The sequence below is a fragment of the Pogona vitticeps genome, chromosome 3, assembly GCF_051106095.1.
Source record: "Pogona vitticeps strain Pit_001003342236 chromosome 3, PviZW2.1, whole genome shotgun sequence".
Lineage (NCBI taxonomy): Eukaryota > Metazoa > Chordata > Lepidosauria > Squamata > Agamidae > Pogona > Pogona vitticeps.
Window position 1 is genome coordinate 243,055,074 of NC_135785.1, and position 23,944 is coordinate 243,079,017.

At 38.4% G+C, this 23,944-nt stretch overlaps 1 protein-coding gene across 1 annotated transcript in view; it reads left to right on the top strand.

The window, feature by feature from the left end:
* MICU2 (mitochondrial calcium uptake 2) overlaps positions 1-23,944 on the top strand; it is a 92,220-nt gene that overhangs the window by 37,904 nt on the left and 30,372 nt on the right. Inside the window, exons 2-6 of the mRNA XM_020802043.3 lie at positions 13,330-13,477; positions 16,399-16,430; positions 16,542-16,617; positions 18,456-18,503; positions 22,745-22,827. Coding sequence (XP_020657702.3) covers positions 13,330-13,477; positions 16,399-16,430; positions 16,542-16,617; positions 18,456-18,503; positions 22,745-22,827 — 387 coding nt within the window. The remainder of the gene's footprint in view (positions 1-13,329; positions 13,478-16,398; positions 16,431-16,541; positions 16,618-18,455; positions 18,504-22,744; positions 22,828-23,944) is intronic.

Genomic DNA, 23,944 nt, shown 5'->3' on the forward strand with positions numbered 1-23,944 from the left:
TCAGTTTTCTTAATTTTGGGATTAGAAAAATGGGGGGAAGTTTTCTTATAAACAGGGGCATGTTATAAACGGAAAAATATGGTATATGAAAAATATATTTTACAAATTCTGACTGAATTGCATCTGTGTGAGATGGAAAAGAAAGAGAAGATCAAAACACAGAGATGACCTCATTTCAGGGTTTCTTTTAAAACTAGTGCATATATTTTACCGATGGAGAAATAAGTGCTAAACAAGTAAGACAATAGGTTTCATGGAAAGAACTTCCTTTGGCAGAGGCTTAACAAGGTTTTCAGAACTACTGTTTACTAAAACATTTCTAGACTTCTAAAGTGAAAAGTTGAATAACATCCCTGAACCCACTTTATTGATTTAAATTATCTATACCTCCAGGGCTGAAACCATGTTGCTTAGTGTAGGTTAACTGAATCAGTGGGGATTTGATGAGTCAGCTCCTCTGTAAGATCCGTTGATTCAAATGAGCTTAATCTAGTTGCTATCTGCTTTAGCATAGTGAATGAAAACTAGAGTAAGCCCATTTGAATCAATGGACTGTACAGAGGAGTTGACCCACCAAATCCCCACAGAGTCAGTGGGCCTGCCCTAATTGCAATTTATTATGCTAAGCAACAGAATTTCAGCCAACGTGTGTGTGGATGCCCCCCCAAAATGGGATGAGTACTAGTGCTTTCTTTCATGGATGTGTACGTTCGTTCGTTTAGTTGTTTAGTCGTGTCCGACTCTTCGTGACCCCATGGACCAGAGCACGCCAGGCATGGTGGATGTGTACACCTGTGAATAAATGTAAGCATGCCTTTGAAAACACTTGAGTACACAAACCAAAATTTGGGGGGGGGGACACATTTTGGTGTGTAAAATTAATGTTTCCTCCATGCCAGTACTTAGATTTTATTCTGAAACGCTTGCATCTCAATAGTACAAAGCAAACATGATTTAGAATAAAATAAAACCCTAGCTGGACGGAAACTGAAATAAACATCTAGACTAACTTCTCAGCCCAAGGCATTTTGTATCTTCATTTTCAGTTGTGTTTTGAGTGCTAGTCTGTTTTAATTACTGGTATGGAAATCAAAGGCTGTTTCTAGTTAACACGTTTTGTGAAAGGTTCCACATATTTAGTCACTGTTTAAAACATTTTATGTGTGTGAACATTAGCATACTTTCAGATAAGCCCTCAGAGGCAACCATGGTATGATTAAAGTGTTATAACTATTTTTAAACATGTAAAATTATATATTGAGCTCCTTTTCAGAAGAAAAGAGTTCATTTTTATTTTGTAAGCCACTTTCGTTAGAGAAAATCAAGTTGTGAATGTGGAAATTAGTATTTTTTTTCTTGAGGATCACTCTGTTGCATGTTGAGATTTCATTATAAGGGGACACTGTCTGACCAAAGTACATCTCCCAGTCTTGCATAAAACTGAATTATGCAGAAGAGTGCTCGAGAGAGATGTGGAAATATTGGTATTGTCTATAGAGTTCCAAATGTGTGTTTGCATCAGCTGACACTTTTCTGCAGTGTCTGGATTTTTTAAAAACCATTTTATTCATATCTAAACATACAAACTTAACAATCTAACAGATAATTAACAAAAAAAAACACCCACAGCTAAACATCCATCCTTCCCCTATGGATCAGAGATTTCACCGTTGTCTGGTTATCGGAACATCTTCGAGGGGATTCCGGGGAGCGCTGGTTCGCTATAGATTAATTTTCTCTGTAAGTTCCTGTCTTTTTCTGGGTCTAATTATATATCATCTTCCAGCTTTGCTTTACAAAGTCCCTTGGTTGATCCCATAGTGCTTCTGAAAGTATGTCTAGTTCTGCAATATCCAATAGCGTCTTCAATAACTCATCCATCGTTGGTGTCTCTACATTCTTCCATTTTTGGGCCGAGAGTAATCTAGCTACTGTGAATATATACAGTACACTATATTTTATTTTCTTGTCAATAATTTCTGGCATTATATTCAATAATAACATTTCAGGTTTAAAACTTAGTTTTTGTTGAACAATCTCTTTTACCATTTCCCAAACCTGTATCCAAATTTATTTGCTTTTTCACATGACCACCACATATGATAATAAGTCTCTGGATTTTTTTTACACTTCCAACAAACATTACTCTTACCTTCTGACATTTTTGCCAATCTTACAGGAGTAAAATGCCATCTATGAAACATTTTAAGGATGTTTTCTCTATGATTCACTGGCTTAACTATTTTATGATTCTCTTTCCACATCTTTGTCCATTTGTCAATATCAATAATGTACCCAAAATTTTGTGCCCATTTTACCATCGCCTGCTTCACCCTGTCATCCTCTAAGTTGCATTCTAATAAGCATGTATATGTTTTTAAAATTATTTTGTCATTAGTGTAAATTCATAATTCATCCATCTGGACTTTCCTCTCAAAAAAGCCCATAATTTTCTCCTTTTTATAGCTCAATTCTAATTTCAGCATTGACCACCAATCTGTAGCTAGGCCCAGTTTCTCTAGAACTTGTTTATCTTTTATACAGTGGTGCCCCGCATAGCGATGATAATCCGTTCCGAAAAAATTATTGCTATGTGGATTCGTCGCTATGCGGGGCAAAAAAGCCCATAGGAACGCATTAAAACACGTTTAATGTGTTACTATGGGCAAGAAACTCACTGTTCTGCGGAAATCCTCCATGCGGCCGCCATTTTCGCTGCCTGGTAAGCGAGGAAAGGGGGCGAAACAGCGGGCGGCCATTTTCTTTACCCGGTGGCCATTTTGGAACTGGCGATCAGCTGTTAAAAAAACATCGCTATGCGAAAATCGGTAAGCAAAATGCTTACCAATCATCGCAGAGCGATTTTTTTCCCATTAGAAACATCGCAATGCGATCGCTTTTGCGATCGCAAAAAACACATCGCTATGCAGATTCGTCATTAAATGAATCACTCGTTATGCGGGGCACCACTGTATTATGATCTTTAGTTAATAAGTCTTTATACATGAGTAACGCTCCCTTCTGTTGGAATTTTCTTCTAGGTTTGTATTTGAAATTTTTCCCATACTAAGCAGAGCGCCTTCCTCAGAATATGTTCTGCAAAATGTGATTGTTCTTTGTATTTCCCATACCACACATATGCATGCCAACCCATTTTTAGATCATAACCCTCCATTTTCAATAACAGTGTCTGGATTTTTTAACCACTGAGAAAATTCTTCATCATCTTCATGTGCTTTTTGGATTTTCAGACACTGCCATTCCTTTTGGTATGTGTGGTGCCAGTAGTGAGTTAACAAGTAGGCCTGGCAATTACACCTGAACTGTTCAAAACAGATCTCAATTTTCTGCTGCTCTTCTTTCTTTTTATATAGTTTCATATAGTTTCTTTTTCATATGTTTTAGCTTCCAATGTGTTGCATCAGCTGGGGGCTGGACTAACTAAACAATGTGTCACCCTTTCAAATTTTATGTGATTCTGTGAATTCTTTTCCCTCCTTTCTCTCTTTGTTTACCATTTCTGCTATGTTTCTGAGACTGGCCGCTACCCAGGCTTGTCAGTTCTAAAAATCACCTTTTAAAATCCTTGACTCCAGCCATTAACTGTATCAGACCCAAGTGGTTAAAGAATGAAACGTGGTAATCTTTTATTACAAAATAACAATTTCTAGGGAAACAGATTACAACATCAGCTTTTCTTTAGTTACAGCCCAGTTGCCCCAAAACAGCTTCCTCCTTCAGTTACATTTTTCTTTTGCTTCCATTTCAGCTCTCCAAGCCCCTCTTCCTTCAGGCTTTTCCGGATAGGCCCACCACCTGCAACCTCCCAGCCAATCTGATTACTATGCAGATTGGTCAAGGTTCTGGCACAGTTCTTTTTCACATCTCCATAGATTTTGTTGTTTAGTCATTAAGTTCTGTCCGACTCTTCCTGACCCCCATGGACCAGAGCATGCCAGGCCCTCCTGTCTTCCACTGCCTCCCGGAGTTTGGTCAAATTCTTCATAGATAACAAATGACTAAAACAACAAAGTAGTTGTTTTCTTTACATCCTGTGTCACTTCCCATGCACTTGTAAACTTATTCAGCTTTGTTCTTTGTTCTCTTCCTTTTCTTATTGAGTCACTCCTAATTGTCCAGTAGCCTTCTTGAGAAACAGAGCTTAACATACAGAGAAGAAGCTTGTCCCTGATACAAAAATATACATTTTTATAAGGCATAACATGAAAGAGGGGCCAAGGGGGTTGGGAAGAGGTGGAGAAATGGGAGGAGTTTCTATAATTGGTACACATTCCTGCATGAACCCTGCTTTGAGCAGTAATTAATTTCTCTGTGTCTAACACCCCTCTTCTCAAGGACAGACTTTTCGTTAGGCCAGTTACTTACAAGCAACGGAATGCAGGCGGCCTCCCTTCTTTATCTATTCTTGTCTTAGTAAGCAAAAACCTGATCATGCAGCAAAGGTGTTACTGAAAGCAAGATGGCTACGGTTAACCTCTGAGAGAGAGAGAGAGAGAGAGAGAGATCTTCTCTGTCTTCTTTCAGTGCTGAGGCTTAGTTCCTAATATTAAAACATAGCACAAAAAAGAGAGCACTCTGACTATAAGCAGTGTATTCTTCTTGTAAGTGTTTGCAATATGCAGTTATCTAATGGAGATACTCCAGAAGGACCATCATGTAGGAACTGAGTTGTTGAGGGGTGACCATAATAATCATACAAATAGCAAACATGTACACATGCAAACTTAATCGCTTTATTGTGTCAGATGTTTTGTTGGATTAGAGCTTCATCAGATAGGTATGACACTCATTTGGCACATGGCATGCTCTGGTCCATGGGGTCATGAAGAGTCGGAAACGACTAAACGATGATGACGTGCGTACAAGTAAATAGGTAGGAATGTGAATGTACAGATAGGAAGGGAGAATAAGTTATTAATAATCAAATCAAAAAGCTATTAAAGAGTGGTAATGGTGACATTTCTACAGAGAGGTCAAATGTATACAAATTCAGAACTGTAACCTTGTGTAACACCAGTTATAGAGGATAATTGCTGTCATGAACCTCACAGTGTGTAACTTGCATATATTTTGACAGGTGGTGTCTCTTACTTTTGATGGCTTTACTTTATTTTACTTTATTTAGACTTATATCCCGGCCCTCCAGACAAAGTCTACTCAGGGCGGCTTACATGACTGATAAAATATAATAGAATAACATACATAATAATACATAATAATAAAAACCTGCTAACTGATGCTTTTTGGCTACCAAGTATAATTTTTTCATCTATTGGTTTCTGTGTGTATGTATATATGTGTCCATATATACTTCATAAGGCAAACAGAGTGGGCTGTAGGTCATGAAAGCATGGAAATACTTGTCTTTTCAGGTGCCACAGGACTCCGTTATTGTTACTAGGGAAAGCACCTGGAGGCTATGATTTCCAGGTAGGCTTGAGACCTGGCAGCTCTCCAACAGGAACTGCCTGCAAGTTGAGAGAAGAACGCAATCCCACCTCTCATTGGAACATGTAGACTACTCTCTACAAGCTGGTTGATAACTAAAATGCAAACAAAACAGTTGTATCCCTGGGTGTATGTATCTTAAATAAGCAGTGATTACTGTACTGTTGTTTTGAAGTAGTTCAGTGTGATAGCTTGCAGGTTGGAGTGTTAATATATGGCTTGTTAAATAAACAAGCTTCTGTCTTGTTAGAACTTGTGGGCCTTCCCTGCCTTTGTGTTCTCCTCAGATTTCTTCAGCACCCCACCCCTCCAGTTTGTATTTGAAAAAAAAAATCTGAACCAAGCTGGAGCTTGCTGGATTAAAAACAACAACAATAACAGTCCTCCCACCAACTATGTGAAGCCTTTTTAGCAGCAAGAATGTAATACTAGTGACATACATATTCATTCATAAGGTAATAGTTCTCGGAATACATACTAAGCATTGAAATACAGTTGTAACAGGAAACGTCAGTCTAAAAGACATATGTGCTTGCTTTTCATGGTGGTTACCATGACTCTAATATCTTTTATCAACACTGGGTGGTGGGGGAAGGAGTTCATTGGTTGCATTCTGTGGTGTTTCAACATTAAATTGCAAATGTCTGCGTAGAAATAAGACTGCAATCTGCCTGTAAATTATTGTGCTTTATGATTATACAAGTGTATTTTTTCCTGCTTGAACATGTGGGTTGAGTGCTAGTTGTTTTGTATATAACTTCTGTGATGACCCAATGAGGTAGGTAAAAGTATTAATATAAAATGACCAAATGCAGATTTCTGTTTTGTCTCCGTGGAAGATGTCTCTAGGGCAGTTTTTTTCCTAACATGGTTCCTGCTGGATGTATTGAATTACAACACTAGCATCCTTTTGTTGTTGTTTAGTCATTAAGTCGTGTCTGACTCTTCGTGACCCCACGGACCAGAGCACACCGGGCCCTCCTATCTTCCACTGCCTCCTGGAGTTTGGTCAAATTCATGTTGGTAGTTTCGATGACATTGTCCAACCATCTAGTCCTTTGTCATCCCCTTCTCCTCTTGCCTTCACACTTTCCCAACATCAGGGTCTTATCCAGGGAGTCTTCTCTTTGCATGAGATGGCCAAAGTATTGGAGCCTCAGCTTCAGGATCTGTCCTTTCAGTGAGCACTCAGGGTTGATTTCCTGCAAAATAGATAGGTTTATTCTCCTTGCAGTCCAGGGGACTCTCAAGAGTCTCTTTCAGCACCACAATTCAGAAGCATCAATTCTTCAGCAGTCAGCCTTCTTTATGGTCCAGCTCTCACTTCCATACATCACTACTAGAAAAACCATAGCTTTGACTATGCAGACCTTTGTCAGCAAGGTGATGTCTCTGCTTTTTAAGATTCTGTCTAGGTTTGTCATCGCTTTCCTCCCAAGTATGGCTGCTGTCTCCATCTGCAGTGATCATGGAGCCCAAGAAAGTAAAATCTGTCACTGCCTCCATATCTTCCCCTTCTGTTTGCTAGGAGGTGATGGGACCATTGGCCATGAACTTAGTTTTTTTGATGTTGAGCTTCAGACCATTTTGGCGCTGTCCTTTTTTACCCTCATGAAGAGGTTCTTTAATTCCTCCTCACTTTCTGCTATCAGAGTGGTATCATCTGCATATCGGAGGTTGTTGATATTTCTTCCGGCAATCTTAATTCCAGTTTGGGATTCGTCCAGTCCTGCCTTTCTCATGATGTATTCTGCATATAAGTTAAATAAGCAGGGAGACAATATACAGTCTTGTTGTACTCCTTTCCTAATTTTGAACCAATCAGTTGTTCCATATCCAGTTCTGTTGCTTCCTGTCCCACATATAGATTTCTCAGGAGATAGGTAAGGTGATCAGGCACTCCCATTTCTTTAACGACTTGCCATATTTTGCTGTGGTCCACCTCCTTAACCCCCCACAAGCAATTGAGTTTCCATTACCAACCAGAGATTTGAACCCAGGCTTCCTGAGTCCATCACTCTACCTCTTATACCACTGGTTCTTAACCTTGCATTACTCAGGAGTTTTGGACTGCAACTCCCAGAAGCCTTCACCACCAACTGTGCTGGCTGGGGTTTCTGGGAGTTGCAGTTCAAAAACATCCGAGTAACAAAGGTTAAGAACCACTGTCTTATACTGTGCTGGATGAATACTGCTCAATCTCATGAGCCTGACAGGAACTCACTGGTTTCTTGTTCAAGACGCATTATTATTCCCAAATTTGCTGGGAATGATGGGTGTTTTAGCCTGACATATCAAAACAGTACTACAGTACATTGAGAAAAGTTGCTAGAAGAGAAAACTCCTGATAGCTTAGTTTGATTTTTCTCCTGCTTCGCTTTGTCCCACTAGCTCAGTTTTGACATTAGAAAGAAGACAGAGGGAAGGTATAATAAGGTTAAATCTTACAATGACTATTTCCGTTATATTAGATTACTTCACATAGAAACAGGATATAAGCTGAACTTCTGCTAATAGACTAAGCACTTTTTTTAAGAAAGGGGAGCTTTTGTTCATTGTTTTAAATCTCCAGTACATAAAGTAGAAGTGTACAGATTTTTGTTTTTGGATTACAACTCCTGAAATCCTCTAGGCAGCAGTTTCGGATGTTGTAGTCCAAAAGTACAATGATGTATAATCTACAAAGTGGAGTACTGGGTTTGCTGTGCCTTGAGAAAGAGACCAGAGAGTGCATGCCACCCTCATGACATTGAGCAGTATTCATCAGTATGGTATAACAGGTAGAGTGATGGACTATGCCTCAGGAAGCCTGGATTCAAATTCCATGCCCATCAGACTAGAAATGGAAAATTTGTAGACAGACGTTGAAGGTGGGTAATAGGAACTTTGGTGCTGAAGCTATACCTGGGAACGTCAGGCACTACACCTCATGATCAGAAAACAGGAAAACCATGCTAGTCATGTTTGCTTCTTGTTCTCTTGTGAAAAGAGGAAATGGGATGAATTGGTTTAGGAATACAGACACAGTCACTACAGTAATAAAAGAGCTAGAGCAGTGATGGTGAACCTTTTTGAGCCTGAGTGCCCAAACGGCAACATAAAATCAAATTATTTATTTCAAAGTGCCAACACTGCAATTAAACCTGAATACTGAGGTTTTAGTTTAGAAAAAAAACTCATACAGTTGTCTGAATTAATCAACACCTTTTTTTCTTCAAAGAAAAAAAAACAATAACAGAACTTTTAATGATACAAACACTTTTTTATTGAAAAATAACCATTAACTCTAGTAAATGGAAAAATATTAAAAGAATACATTGAACACATAGTCTGAAGCCAGGTAATTTATACAAACGTTTAAAATAATTATATGCATGTAATTTTTATAAGGGATACTCAACTTGGCATGCTTTTGCACAATTAATGTGATTTTTGATGTTGTATGCATGCTAATAATTTGTCAAACCTTGGCTCATATGCAGTTAGTCTGAGAGCAACACATGCAGCACTCATGTCATCTGTCAGTCTGTTTCTGGTATCAGATTTGATATAATTCAAAGCTGAAAACAGCTGCTCACAGTGTAAGATGATCCAAAGAAAGTAAGAAGAGCAATCCCAAGTGCTTTCATTGACTTAAAATTATTTGGCAGAGAATTCCAAACTTTAAGGATTTCATTTTCAGAACGACCAGCTGTGCTGTCCTTTGTCATCCCTTCACACTCTATTTTCTCCAGTGTTGCACGCAGGTCATAGAATTTATTTTTCCAGATACAGTTTTCTTGAAATTCTAATAGCTCAATTTCCAGATTTCCAAAATCTAACCACTGTAAGCAGGAAAGATCAAGTTCTTCAAATTTGGCTTCATGGAGAAGTAAGAAAACACAGGGTTGTCTCCCTCTTACGGTAATGTAAAAATCCGTTCCTAAAATTCCCCTTTGCAGCTGCTTCAATGCTAGGAAATTCCTTGTAGATTTCCTGATGGCTTGTAGGAGTGTCCATAAATGTAGAATTTTTCAAATACATTTTTAGATTTGGAAAATATTTCAGCTGCCCACTTTCCAGGTCTCTCTCAAAAACCTGCAGTTTTCTCTCAAATTTTCTGATGTCACAAAACATCCTTTCTGCTGTTTTCCCTAAACCTTAGTTTTTCATTCAGTACATTGAAGTGTGCTGTAAAATCCGTAAAAAAAAACATGAGGTTGGTAAGCCAGGCCATATCAGTGAGCTGTGGATATTCTTGTTCTTTTTCAGTCATAAACAGCCTAATTTCATCAAAGCAGGCTACAGATTTCTCCAGGATTCATCCTCTGTTAAGCCACAGGACATTATTGTACATAAAGTATTATACTGTGCCTGAACCTCATCGAGAAGTGCTTGGAATTGCCGGAAATTAAGAGCACTAGCCATGATGCAATTCACCATTTTTGTGACAGCTCTGAGAATATCGTCTAATTTTTTGCTGCTTTCCCTGACACAAAGAACTTCTTGATGTATAATACTGTACAATGAAACTGAATGACTGGATGTTTTGCTTCTTTAACAAAGTACTGTATGAAACCAGATGTTACCCCCACCATGCAAGGTGCCCCGTCTCTAATAACTGAAACTACTTTTTCTGTTCTTATGTTTTGTGACAAAAAAAGCTTCCATTACAACATTGTAGATATCTCTCCCTTGTGTTCTTCCAGGGAAAGACAACAGTTTACCAGCTCTTCTCTCATGATGTCACCAACAGCATAACGCAAAATTGCCGCTAGCTTTGCATAATTATTAATACCTATGCTTTCATCCAAGCACATGGAATAACAGGCTGCCTGTTGTAAGTCAGTTGTGAGCTGTTGACTAACATCACTTGCCACATTGAAATCCTGGACTTGTTTCCTCCAAAGTAAGCCAAGCCTCAGAAAAGCAGCTATATACAGGAGTGCAAACGTTTAAAGTGTATACCTACATTTTATACACTACATAAAGTATATACACACATTTAACTTATTTGAAATTTAGTGTTGGAAATGAGTTTTAAAGATACCATGACTTGTCAGAGAGATAAGTAAAGCAAATTATGTGTGGACTTTCATTAGAAGCTAAAATAACCAAATAAAGGGTACTTGTCTCAGTTCCTTTTTTCATGATGTTGAGTCAGTCTCTCTCTCTCTCTCATACACACATACCTATACGTCCTCCCCCAATTTTCTACATACATTTAAACAAGCTGATGAATCCACCCGTCCCTCTCTTGCACCTTCCTTCCCACCTTAATTGGAGCTTTCCACCTCCGGTGGAAGTAGTCATTCACAAGCCGGGTTGACTGCCCGGGGCTGTTCTACAGCCGTAAACAATAAAGCAGCCTTATCTACGATCTCTAAACTGATTTACAAGTGCTGTAGTGCTGTAACCAAGGAAGGTAGCAGGGAGAGGTGGCTGATGATCGTGCAGTTTGAGATTCGGCTGCAGGGGGTCGGGGTAGCGCTCCTCTTGCGTGCCGAGGGAGAGGTCTCTGTGTGCCAGCTGTGACACGTGTGCCATAGGTTCGCCATCACTGGGCTAGAGAATGTGTGGTCCTTCTGATGATGCAGTTTCCCCAGCATCATACACACACACTGGCTAAGTTGGCTAGGCTGATGACTGTTGCAGTCTAACATCTGGAAAGCCATTGCCTCCTCTTTCATTTATACTGTGTTGGAGAAAGAAAAAGGAAATGACATTGCATTGGGAGGGGAAAGGTGGTCAACAAGATACAATGGTACAAAGAGCAGGAAAATAGTAGGAAGAAACAAAATGAAAGGAATAATAATCATAATCTTAGAACTGCAGAGCTGGACGGAACCCTAAGGGACCCTGTGTCTCCTTGAGAGCCCCTGTCAAGGAGACACAGTGGGGAATTGAAGTAAACGTTAAGTATTTATATATATTGGTTAAATACAATGTGTAAATGTGCGTATGAAACCTCTTCCCTGAAAACGTTTACAGTATCCCATTGTTAATAACTAACAATGAGGTATGTTAACATTTATGGTAAGTGCTGAGATTTGAGGAAACAAAAGTGGAGAGCTTTTTAAATTAGGTTGCTTTGGTACAACTAAATGGTCTATGATTAAAATCCATTGTTCTCCCCTAAGATAAATTAAAGAGGCTTAACAGGGGTTGGGGAGAAACATTATGAGTGTGCCCTTATAGCTGCCTCAGGCCAGATTTTTTACGTACACCTGAAAATGGGAGAAAACCATTGTGTGTGTTTTCAAATGAACCTGAGAAGATTTATAGCTGAAATTAAAAATTAGCTTACAAAAAAAAAAAAAACCCTGCTGCCTTGAAGCATGTCTCTTCACAAGCTGAATTGTAGCTGGAGTCAAACAATGCTGAGACATAAATTGCTTCCTAGCAGCTGATCAGTTGCCACGTCAATGGAAGGGGAAGACACTTGCGTCACTGGAGTCTTCTTTGAAGTCATTCAAGTCAAATTCACTATTAACTATCAGAGAATCTCCCATTAACAGTCCTGGTTAACACTGGAGATCTGACTAAAAACCACAAAAGCAGTTAGGTTTAAGTTGAAATTTCATCCTTCACTCACTTTGTGCCTTGCTGCTGAAGAACATACGATATGTGAGAACACCCTTGCTCCATCTACACACAATTGAAGAACTGAACTCTTTATCTGAAATGTTACACATCATCTTAACTAAATGTGTTTCATTGTGGTTATTTTTTCTTTTGTATTCATAATGATAAAATACAAGTATTGTTATGTCTTCTGCCTCATAGAAGTGTTTTTAAAAGAAATTTGTTGCTGCCAATCTTTTGTTAAGGTTACCTTTATAGTAAATGGAAAGACTTTTATAAATTAATATGCAATGTCAGCTATGTATTTGTTCTACGTAGCTTTCAGGTTCTTTAGTAAACCTAATGCAAAAAACATATACAGTGGTGCCTTGACTTATGAACGTCCTGACATACGACCATTTCGAGTTGCGACCAGCTCCGGACGCAAAATTTTGCTTCTACTTGCGGCCGGAGCTGCCAGTTACGAACAGAAAAAGGCAGGGGAAAAGGTGGGGAATTCAAATTGCTAACTGTTGGTAGGCGAAGAGGCTGTAGCTCTTTCGCCCCAATGGTTAGAGTGAGTGTGATCAGAGGAGGCTTTGGACTGCCTGGTAAGGTAAAGTGCTGTTTTCGGCTTTATAAAAACTGTTTTGGGTGGGTTCTGCAGCATAGTTTTGGGCTGGGTGGTGGGATTATGTTTCTATGGTGTGATGGGTCTTGCGGGGTTTATTTGGTTTTTGGTTCCCCCCCATTTCCGATGAGTCTTGTGGGGTTTGTTTGCTTTTTGGATTTTCCCCCATTTCGTATGGGTCATGCGGGGTTTGTTTGCTTTTTGCTTCGCTTTTTTTTGCATTTCCAATGGGTCTTGCACAGTTTGTTCGCTTTTCTTTTCTTTTTTTACTTTCAGCCGGAAAGGATTAATTGCATTTCATTGCATTCCTATGGGAAATGGTGCTTCGATTTATGACCATTTCGAGTTACAACCGGAGTTCCGGAACCAATTAAGTTCATAACTCAAAGCATCACTGTACCCTGTTTCCCCAAAAATAAGACCTAACCTGAAAATAAGCCCTAGTGTGATTTATCAGGATGCTTGTAATATAATATAAGCCCTACCCCAAAAATGAGCCCCAGTTAAGTGAAAACCCACCCTCCACCATTGTGCAGCATTGTGCAGCAACCAGAAGATGACATGACTGTATTTGAATAAATGTAGATTGTTGTACATGATAATTAGCTCTATTGGTTCAACCTTGGCTTATGGGTGGCATTGTCTACAATTTTAACTATGTCAATTTATCACCCTTTTATTTGTAGAAAGAAGAGGATATAGATGAAGACATGGCGGAAAAGCTTTCCATACGAAAGAAACGTTTCCTGCAGTTTGCTTCTTTGGAATATGAAGGAGAATATTACATGACCCCAAGGGACTTTCTGTTTTCAGTGATGTTTGACAAATCAGAACGTAAGTGATATTTTCTGTTTCAAGTTTAAACTGTCCTACTGAACAGATGTTCACCTTTTATAAAGCCAGCCTGCAACTATATATGTATCTTTACTTATGAGGCCAAAAAATGCCCGTCTGTCTGTAACACAATGTATCTATGCCTAGTTAGTGCTTCATGGATCCGCTATATATTGTTTAAGAGCCAAATATTTGGATATTCAAAAAAGTGGAGATGGCGTGAAAAACATTCCATTTATTTCATGAGCCAAAATTCCATCATAGGCTTGGACGCTATCAGTCTTGAAGCACTTTCCATTCTTTCATGTTTATAACAATAAAAAAATATTTTAAAGCACTGAATGTTAGCTTTCATTGCCGTCAGTATATTTCTTCATATTTGCCTTCACTTTGCATGAGTTAAAGTACATGGAGTGAAAATGATAAAACAGCAATAAAATTGAGTATTCCCAGAAGCATTCAAAGACTGTAGGTTGCCTCCCAGTAACTGTGTGATGGAATGCCATAATAAAGAGGCAAGCCAGATAGCTTTGAGAGGTCCACTGCATTGAGGAGGTGAGGGTCTTGTGGATGAGCCATTCAGTCCTCATTTCCCCATTCCAGATTAATATCTTCACATTATATACTTTATATTAATCTCTTTGAATTACTGGTACCAATTCATTAAATCACTGGATGAAATGGCTTTGACATTTTTATAACTGTGTATTGGGTTTTCATGTTGCAAGATTTTTATTTTTAATTTTTTGTTCTGACGTACCTCATATCATTTTGATCCCCTGAACCTTCTAGAACAGTGGTCCCCAACCTTTTCCCAACTGTGGACCGGTTGGGGGGGTGGCGCTCCCACAGAGGGGTGGAGCTCGCTCTCATGCATACGCATGTCAGGCTTGCAGGGGTTACATGTTGCCCACCCTGGTACAGGTGTATTGCTTTTGTTTGTTCTTGTGGGGTGGGGTAGTGGAGTGAAAACACTTCATTTTGGAGTATTAGGAATAAGCTAATCTACTTTGACTGGAACATTGTAAGTAAAGTGACCTTCCTCAGCTTTCCTTCTGAACATATTTTATAAATTTATGGAGAACAGGGCAATGTTTCTGAAAGCCTCCTCCTCAAAGCTAACCAAAAGAACCACGTTTAGGAACAGGGAATAGTTTTCCTTACTGTGGAAGGGGGAAAGCCCTCTTCCTTAATCTTATCAGGTCTTAAAGGCTACGTTGAGTTTAGAGACACAAAGGTGGGTCCATGTTTTGAAAAGCAGGTTTGTGCCACATCCTGTTTAGCTTGTAGAGTAATGTCTTCCATTACCCTTTCCTTTCTTTCTGCCTGCCATCAGGAAGAAAAAGATACATTATTTGAAGCAAATGTGATGCCTCTGTAGAGGTACTTGTTTGCCATCAAGCCATGCCCCTCATAGCGTTTTCAAGGTATGCAAGATATTTAAAAAGTGGTTTTCCCATTTCTATGACCAAACAGAAATATGGACCCAAGTTAGTCTTTTGCTTTGACTATCATACTACACTGGCTCCACCCTTTCTTTACTTTTCCTGCTTGCCGTTGCACTATTGTATTAAATTATGTAGAATCATATGGTAGGAGACTTGTATGGGATTAAGTCAAAGTAGTAAATTTCATGAAAAAGTTTGAAGGCAAACCTGAAATTAGATAAAATACATTGGGCGGTGATTAAAGAGTCATGCTGAATTTAATATGTGCAGGGTCATGCCATACAACCTCACTCTTGTGTGGATCTCCTCCAACATAATGGTGGTCTTCTACTACAATATGTTTTGAACATTTTAGTAGTGTTCAGCTTGCTGTATGACTACTTTTCTCTGTTATTTGTCTTAAGGTAATATAACTTGAGCTGGTTGGATAGCTCAGTGAGTTAAGTATCTGGCTGGAGAGATAGAGTTTGGGAATTCAATTCTATACTGTGCCTCCAGGGAGAAGATCAAGTCTGTGTGGTCTTGTGCAAAGTGCACAGTTCCAGGATGCTTCCTAACAGAAGGAAACAGTAAACCATTTTTGAGTACTCTCCACCCAGAAAATCCCGGAAAGCGTTCTCATAAGTCAGAATTGACTTAACTGCACATTGTTACTATCATTCAAAAGTACCAAACATAGTCAGTCAAAATTATAAAACTATTGACTGGTATTGCATAAGTTTTGCCCGGAACTTAAGTATCTGTTAAATATTAGCGCACATGTATACTGTTTCTACTATTGCCATTTTTTGTAACTCTGATTGTTATTTCTGAAATCTGCAACTGCTTATAGTACTGTGTGAAATTTCTTGATATTGTTCCCAAAGCCCCGATGACAATGCGGACCACTTGAAGTGTGTTTCATTCACAAGCAGGATATTTTAATTGCTATGTCTCTGTATTTTGTTAGTTTTTCCAATTCTTTGTCTTCAACTCTGGCATCCCCTAGAATTACAATGTCTATTATCCAGACATTTCTGAGTTCTATTACTGCTATGTCTGGTGTGTTAGGACTAAGATGTCTATCAGTTTGGATCCAAAAATCCCACAGGATTTTGACTTCATTGTTTTTTGACACTTTTTCTGCCTGATGTTCCCATGAGTTTTTGGAGGCAGGTTATATTTGTTTGCATAATCACCATTTTGCATTATCACTACTACTACCTCTGGAAATGTATGTTAATAAAAGCTTAAGAATATCTAGTTAATTGTACTATCATTGTTCTATATTGAAGGAACATCTGAACAGACAATTCCTATTAGGTTTGAGCTGTGTTTTCCTGAGCATTGTGTGAATTTTGAAGTAGGCAGTTTTTTTTCTGTTTCATATTACTTATATTTTTCCTATTTAAGCCTGAAGAAAAACTGCAGAATTTGATCAAAGTTTTGACTTACAGATGATTGAGTGGGTTTTTCTCTCTCCTTCCTTTACAGGTAAAACTTTGGCCAAGAAACTGACAAAAAAGGTAAGCAAAGTGTTCCTGCTATGTTTCAAGAGAACTCTTGTTCTTTATGCTACTTGTTTTAATGGATTCCTCTTCCAGGACTAACTTGGTATTTATTTTGTTTTTTCAAAGGAAGTAGATTCTGCACTAGCAAATGTATCAAAGGCTAAACCAGGGCCAACCTTTTTTAGAGACCTTGGCGATAAAGGTAATGGTCTGTGTCATTAGTAGAATTTATTTTGACAGAAAACTCTATTCATCCTTAAATATAAGGTTTCAGTATATGGAACTCTTGCTTCATTTCCAGCCTGCAAGGAATTGAATATTTGCACGGAATTGTTTTTGTTCTTTATAAGACCAGGACACTGATCCTTAAAAAAGGGAGAACTGTTTACAAAGTCATAGAATTTCCCAAACAATTCTGCTTAGGAGGCAGGAAGGCTTAGAAAGTTATGATTCACCTTTTTTAGGGAATGTGTAGAACACTGGAGGGGAACTTCTAATATCATTCTGGAAGTATAAACCAAAGGATCAGTTAGGTTCCTTAAGCTAATTGTAGCTTGGAATCCCAACATTAATTTCTGCTCCTTACACTGAGCAATAGGATTTCAGCCACTGTCTGTTTGCTCCTCTTTTTCTGTATTTTTTCTTGTTGTTCCTGTTCAGAGCTACTATTTTCAAAAGGAAGCCTCCTTCATAAAGTGCCTATGAAGTTATGCACCTTGAAATGCTTCACAAGCACTTTGAAGAGAGAGCACAATGAAACTTGCTTTTCATGTTGCTAGCAGAAAGGGTAATGTGCACTGTAACTTTACATAGATATAGCCATTTTGTTCCTGCCACTTCGGACAGATAAGAAGTCTGGGGCAGACCAAATATGTGATACAGCATGCCACACAGTGAGTTGTTAAAGCTAAGAGAAAAGCCTCCAATATGTAGCTAGCAATCTAAACTGATTTTCGTGGAATAAACCGTGTGCATCCTGCAGCTGACATAAGAAATAATTCTTCAAATTTTAGATTTTTTTCCCGTTCCACTGTGAAATACTGCTAGCAAAGCAGAGTCAGGAGGGGACTCTTTGCCTATCTCTAAATGTAAATCACAGAAATAATTTCCCTGTGGATAGTGGAATTCAAACATGTGCTTTCAACAGTTTCTTCCATTACGCAGGATGGTTTTAGTTCACATGTTAAAAGTAGCTTGGTGTTCTTTCTCTCCCCCCCCCCCTTTTTGGTCACTTAGAAAAGGCATCTCAAAAAAAAGGTCTTATAGGAAAGATGCTTCGGATTCTTTTCTTTAAACCATACTCTTTATATACTTCTCCATCTTTAGCTGGCATGTTACTATTGTGGCACTGTCGCATCTCAGTGTTTGTTCATGCTCTTCATTTAAGTCAGCCTTTCAAAGGGAAATGCTGGAATTTTCCTTCAGAAAGAAAGGGGAAAAACACTTTCACCTTGTAGAAAGGACGTGTTCAGATTTTTAAAAAATGAAGCCTCTTCTTGGCTCCTGGCCCAGCGGTCCTATCAGTGGAATCTTACAGCCTTGCAGCTTTGTGTTGCCATATTCCCCTTGAGACTTAGAGAAAATCTGGTCTTCGCTTTTCTAAGACTGCCAAAGGATAAAATATTTTGATCTTTCTGAGTAACTTAAGAGTAGCTCTCCTCCCAGGTACTAAATATGACAAAGCACACTTAATTTATTCATCCTTTGTATAAACATTGAATATTTTCTGCAGAAGTCCAAAGATTTAGTGTAGACCTTTTATTAAAGCCAAATAAACCCAGGTCTCTAATGAGACATCAGCATGAAGAGGACAATAGAATGAGTTTAACATCGTAGCAGTAGAAATGGGAACAGAAAAAAAATCTGATTTGACTGATAGATAATACAGTAGTTACTATTTCCTTTAGTTGATCAATATATAAAATTAAAACGCTTTGTATAATGATACAAGCTGTGCTATAAATAGAGCACATCAGTGTGTTGATTCTGAATGTAACTTTTTTCTTCTTTCCTTTCCTCACCCCCCACCCCCGGCTTCAGGATTGATCTCCTACACAGAATACCTGTTTTTGCTGACAATACTTACAAGTAAGTATTTTATTTTTTTTACATTGAATGTATTTTGGAAAATGACAAACCTAGCTTCCCCATCACTTTGATTTTTAAAAAAATAATGAGATTGTCAAATAGTGTAATGTCAGAGTTCAGTTAATAAAGGAGAGAACCTCTTTAAGTAGAGATTGATTCCATACATACACATGACAGTTCTGAAATCAGGTTCTGCTGAACCAAATTCACTATAGGGTTTTCAAGGTAAGAAATACCTGTGGTTTTACAGATATCATGAATGACAAGGATGTCAAATAGGTGGGCTCAAGATCAAATCAAGCATCACTTCTTCCTAGAAGCATCCTGAGAAGATGAGAATCACTGGAAAAGACAACAATGCTGGGAAATATTGATGGAAGCAGGAAAAGAGGAAGCCAAATAAGAAATGGATTAGTTCAATAAAGGAAGACATAGCCTTAAGTTCATGAGAGCTGAATAGGGCTGTGGACAATAAGACTTTTTGGAGGTCAGTCATTCGTTGGGTCACCATGGGTCAGAAATGACTTCATGGCATGTAACAACAACTCAAATGATTCCCACTGAAGTTAGAAGAAAGCCCAGGCTATTCCAAGCCAATGTTGAGGATGCAACAGGATCAGATTTAGCTCAGAAGCTTGATGAGGTCTAGTATTGCTGCAGACGTGGTAATATCAATAGGGAGGGAAAGGTTGCAGGATTTCCCCCCCTACCGGTCTCCCTTCTAGTGCATTGCACTGCTACAGTAGCATGCCAGAACCATTAGAAAATGGAAGGAGAGGGGTTTGATGTAAACAGATAAGTGGAAGCTAACTGTAGGGCTCTAGAGACAAGTGAGAAAGAGTTCTTAATTTGACAGAACTTGATGGGTAGAAGGGTCATAATGCACACCTTTTATATGAGCTGTGCATTATGAGCTACCAGTGTTCAAAATCCAAGCCTGAGGCAGCATTCAGCTGCAGCTCTGGTTACAAAGAAAATTCAAAGTAAATGGATATTGCATCATTTGACAGAAGTTTGGTTTTAGCATGTCAGTAGATAATGATGTGGTTTAAAAGTTCCGAAGTGCTGTGGAACAAAGGGAGTCATAACTTGGATGGGTGTTGCTATGCAGTTGAAGCTAATTGGATATTTGTGGCAAATAGTTTCATCTTGTCTAGAGGTGCCTTACGGCTTTTGCAGCAGAGTTGGGCGACAAGGGTTCAAGTCAGTTGCTCCTGAAAACAATATTTGAAACATGTTACACCTAATTAGTATATTTGTGTATGTGTGGACGTTTTGTCCACTTTTGGAGAAGGCGGAATGAGGTGGCAAAAACTAATGTTTTCAACATAAAATCTGTGTGATGCAGATCCTCTTTTGTTTGACATGCAAATAGTGCAGTGAAGGATAGTACCAAAGGTAGACATTCAAAGCATTAGCATTTAGTGGCTGAAATCCTCTTGCTTAGCATAGTAAATCACACTGGAGTTGAATCAGTGGGGATTTATTCAAGTACTCCCTAAGTTCCATTGACTCAAATAGCCCTACTCCAGTTGCTAAAATACTGTATGTTACAACTAGAGTAGGCCTATTTGAAGCAATGGAACATATTCAGTGGGTGTGGTTGCTCTCCATGCACGCAAGAGGATGCCAAAGCACTCACCAGGATGAAAGAGTGGTAGTAAATGGGAGGCAATGGAAGTCCAAAAAAAAAAAAAGCCACCTAGTGTGTACAGAACACTACCCTGTTTCCCCTAACCTGAAAATAAGCCCTAGTATGATTTTTCAGGATGCTCGTAATATAACCCCTACCTCCAAAATAAGCCACAGGTAAGTGAAACCCTGTCCTCCACCATTGTGCATATATATCCCATAGAAAGAATGTGAATGCAGATATTTAATGCATATGTTAACAAGCTGAAATGTGAAAACCGTACAACAGTATTTGGTGGCTGAAGAGACCATTTTACTACACACAGATACTTAAAGGATAACTTTGATTCTGATAGTTGTCTTACAAAGGCTTCTTCAAACAAGAAAGATTTTAACGTCTGGTTAAGTGTTTATGTAAAGTACTTCTGTAAGATCTTTGAAGGTGTAACCTCTCTAAGGCAATTTACAGAATCAATAACATAGAAGAGTTACTTTAAACTGTTTAAAACAGCCACTGCAATACAAATCCCTTCATAAAATAGATTCAAATAGCAAATCATCCAGAACTGATAGAAGGAGGCCCTAGTAACCAACACCATGTGCATCTTTATAGATAGCTCCAAGTCCAGGTGGAACCATCAAGCTATGTAATGTACTTGGTTCTTCAGAGGTTCTTTAACACCTCCACCAGATTAACACGTTTCCCTACACACAATATTTATTTAGATTCAGGGCATGGCTACACTGGCTCTTTTGAAGGAGACTGGTGCAGCTTAAATAGGGTGGCTTGAGCTCAGGTGAAGATGTGTTATGCCATTTGGTGCAGTCCATGCATCCAAATGGCATATCGAAGCTCAAGCAACCCTGTTTGATCCAGCTCCTTCCAGTACAATGAAGTGGCTTAATAAGCAAGTCATGATATCAGCAAATTGAACTCTTCCTCTGTTCCTTGATTGGGGTGGCAGGGGAATTATTATTTTATAACTCTGGTAGACTATTACTGAGATGCTGCATCACTTCTAAAAAAAGAAAGGAAAAATAATATTTTCTGCTGCTTGTCTAGAGCAGTGGTTCTTAACCTTGGGTTACTCAAGTGTTTTTGGACTGCAACTCCCAGAAGCCTTCACCACCAGTTATGCTGGCTAGGGCTTCTGGGAGTTGTAGTTCAAAAACACCTGAGTAACGCAAGGTTTAGAACCACTGGTCTAGAGGGTCAGTTGAGAAACTGTGGGCAGTTTCTTGATCAGTTCTTTAAGAGGAACCAAAGAAAATATATTCCCAAAAGAACTGGAATTAAGTGGGAGGTTTCATGTCACTCCCTCCTTTAACATCCTTACTTAATCTCCCATTCAGAGAATGACTGAAGCACTCCCTACCCTGAAGGATATACATAGTCCCTGTACCTTTGAGAAAAGGTGAATTTTTCCCTATATTGCTGACTTGAGCTGTATTGCAAATACACAATAGTGAGGGATTAGTATTTTGAGGAAGTTTAGTGTTCTTTTTACGGACAGCGCCAAAATGTGACTTCTACTAAAAACCAATGTGAATATTTAAAACATTGCATTTTAGAGTTAATTACAAGTGTATTGAGCTTTTCTTTGAACCTTACTTGTTTTATAAATACATGCCATTAGAGTTGCATCATATCAGATAAGAATGTCATCTTGTGAGCTGCATGAAGAGCTTAAAGTCCTATGTATTATGTGGGGCTACCTTCTTATCAGCATATTGCAACAGATGGTATGCATCACATAAGAACAAATCATTCTGCTTTTACCTCCAGTCATATTTACAGGCTCTATACATAGTATTGCTGACTGAAAGAATATTTAGTAAAATGCTTAGAATGTAACATTCAACTGGAATAGATATGCTACTGCCCTCCATTAGTATGAGTTTCTTCTCTGGGGTTATTAGCACACATTAATCATATTGCGTATGAAATATTTGTTATCAATCATGAGTGTTATTAATCTGCTCAAAATTTCAGGGATCTGAAAGTCATGTTGTCAGATCTGTGAAATAGGTGAAAAACCATTTACTGTATGAACAAATCAGTAAACTTTGTAGAGTTTTGGGTTGTATCTGTGGTACATAATATTAACACAGAAAACTGTATAAACTCTATGGTACCTGATACAAGAAGTAATGGAAAAGGCTTACATATACAGTATGTCTTACTTTCCCTAGTATTCTTTTTTACTGCCTTTTATAATCAGTTATTCATTTCTGTGCTGTGGTTGTAATAATGGATATCTTTTGACTTTCTCATTGCTATTGCTGGGCCATTCTGTTGTGACATTCTATACCTGACCTCCAAGACATGACTCAAAGATCTGTTTTTTATTTAGCATAATTTAGGCCATCCTTCCTGTTTTTTAATGAGTTTTCACAGTAATAGAGACCAACTTCATAATTTCTTTCAGTTAGGTAGTTTAAAAATGATTTCAGAACATTTTACCACATGCTTGTATAGTTACTTATGGACCTTCTGCTTTTCTGTGAACACGAGAGCATATTTTTGTATATGTAGAATTTGAGAATCGGGCAGTTATCTGACATATAGAGTATTTTTGCACAATTCTGTTTGTTATGATTCATTGTAGAGCCACAGACTGGATTTCACATTGCTTTTAAAATGCTGGATGCAGATGGGAATGAACAAGTAGAGAAAAAGGAATTCTTTAAGGTATGATGTGGATATTTTGAAATGTTTTCATATGTTATGCATGGAAATGCCATACAACTACCAAATGTGCAGCAGATTGAAATATGTTCCTTCCTCATCTCCTCTGTACACAGAGATCATGTCCTTGCTAGAATAACTGAGGAAATTAAAACCTTTTGCAACCTTTTTTACTTAAACTTTGAGTTAGGTATTAGCAAACTTTCTCTTAACTATAGACCGGATAGCATATTTTTACATTTGGGTATAGGTGACAATGAACATATGACAAATGTGCCCTTCCTTTTCCTGTATTAACATACTTGGTCAAGCACAATGCTTTAGTATTACAAGCAAGGGCAATAAGTACCGGTAGATTTAATTTAAAAGTTCTCAGATTTCCTATCTTTAGTGTGTATGTGGAATTTTTATATATATTTTGCATACACATGTGGAACAGCTAAAACTTTTTGCTATATAAGTTTACATTGCAGAAATGGAAAGAGAGGGTATATTTAACTTTTTAATATGATACTGTAACATACAGACTTGACTTAAGTTCATACTAAAATGCCTTCAAATTAACAGAATAATGCTATAGGGTATTTGTTGCTATAATGGGAGAGATCATGCAGCTTCAATTTCAGTGTTAAAAAAAAACAGATATGATAGGTGGGCCCCTTAGCTAATATATCCAGATCTAACAAACTCACTTCCTGAAAGGAAACTAAAATTATGTTCTCCAAGTTCAAATAAAGGCAGGACACAACTATGAATGCCTTGGAAAGGCAGTCCCTACAAGCAGTGTCTCCTTGCTCTGCTGTAAGGTGACATTATGACATGTTGTTTTTGCCCAAACTATAAGGACTGACAGCTTGACTGTAGGCACAGTCTTTTCATGAGTCCATATGTGTCTTATGTATATCTCAGCAGGCACTAGTTTGAGAAGAAGAGGAAACAATGTATTTCTCTAGTTTCCCTTGGTTAAGTAAACAGATCAGTGTTTAGCGTGTGCTCTGCTACAAAAAGGGTGTCCATGCTGAGTGTTGGGTTTTTCTGTATACCGTTCTTTTGGAAGCACACTGGACAGGGTTGGGTGCAGCCTGTATAAGGGGAATATTGCCACTTCAGTCCTCACCTG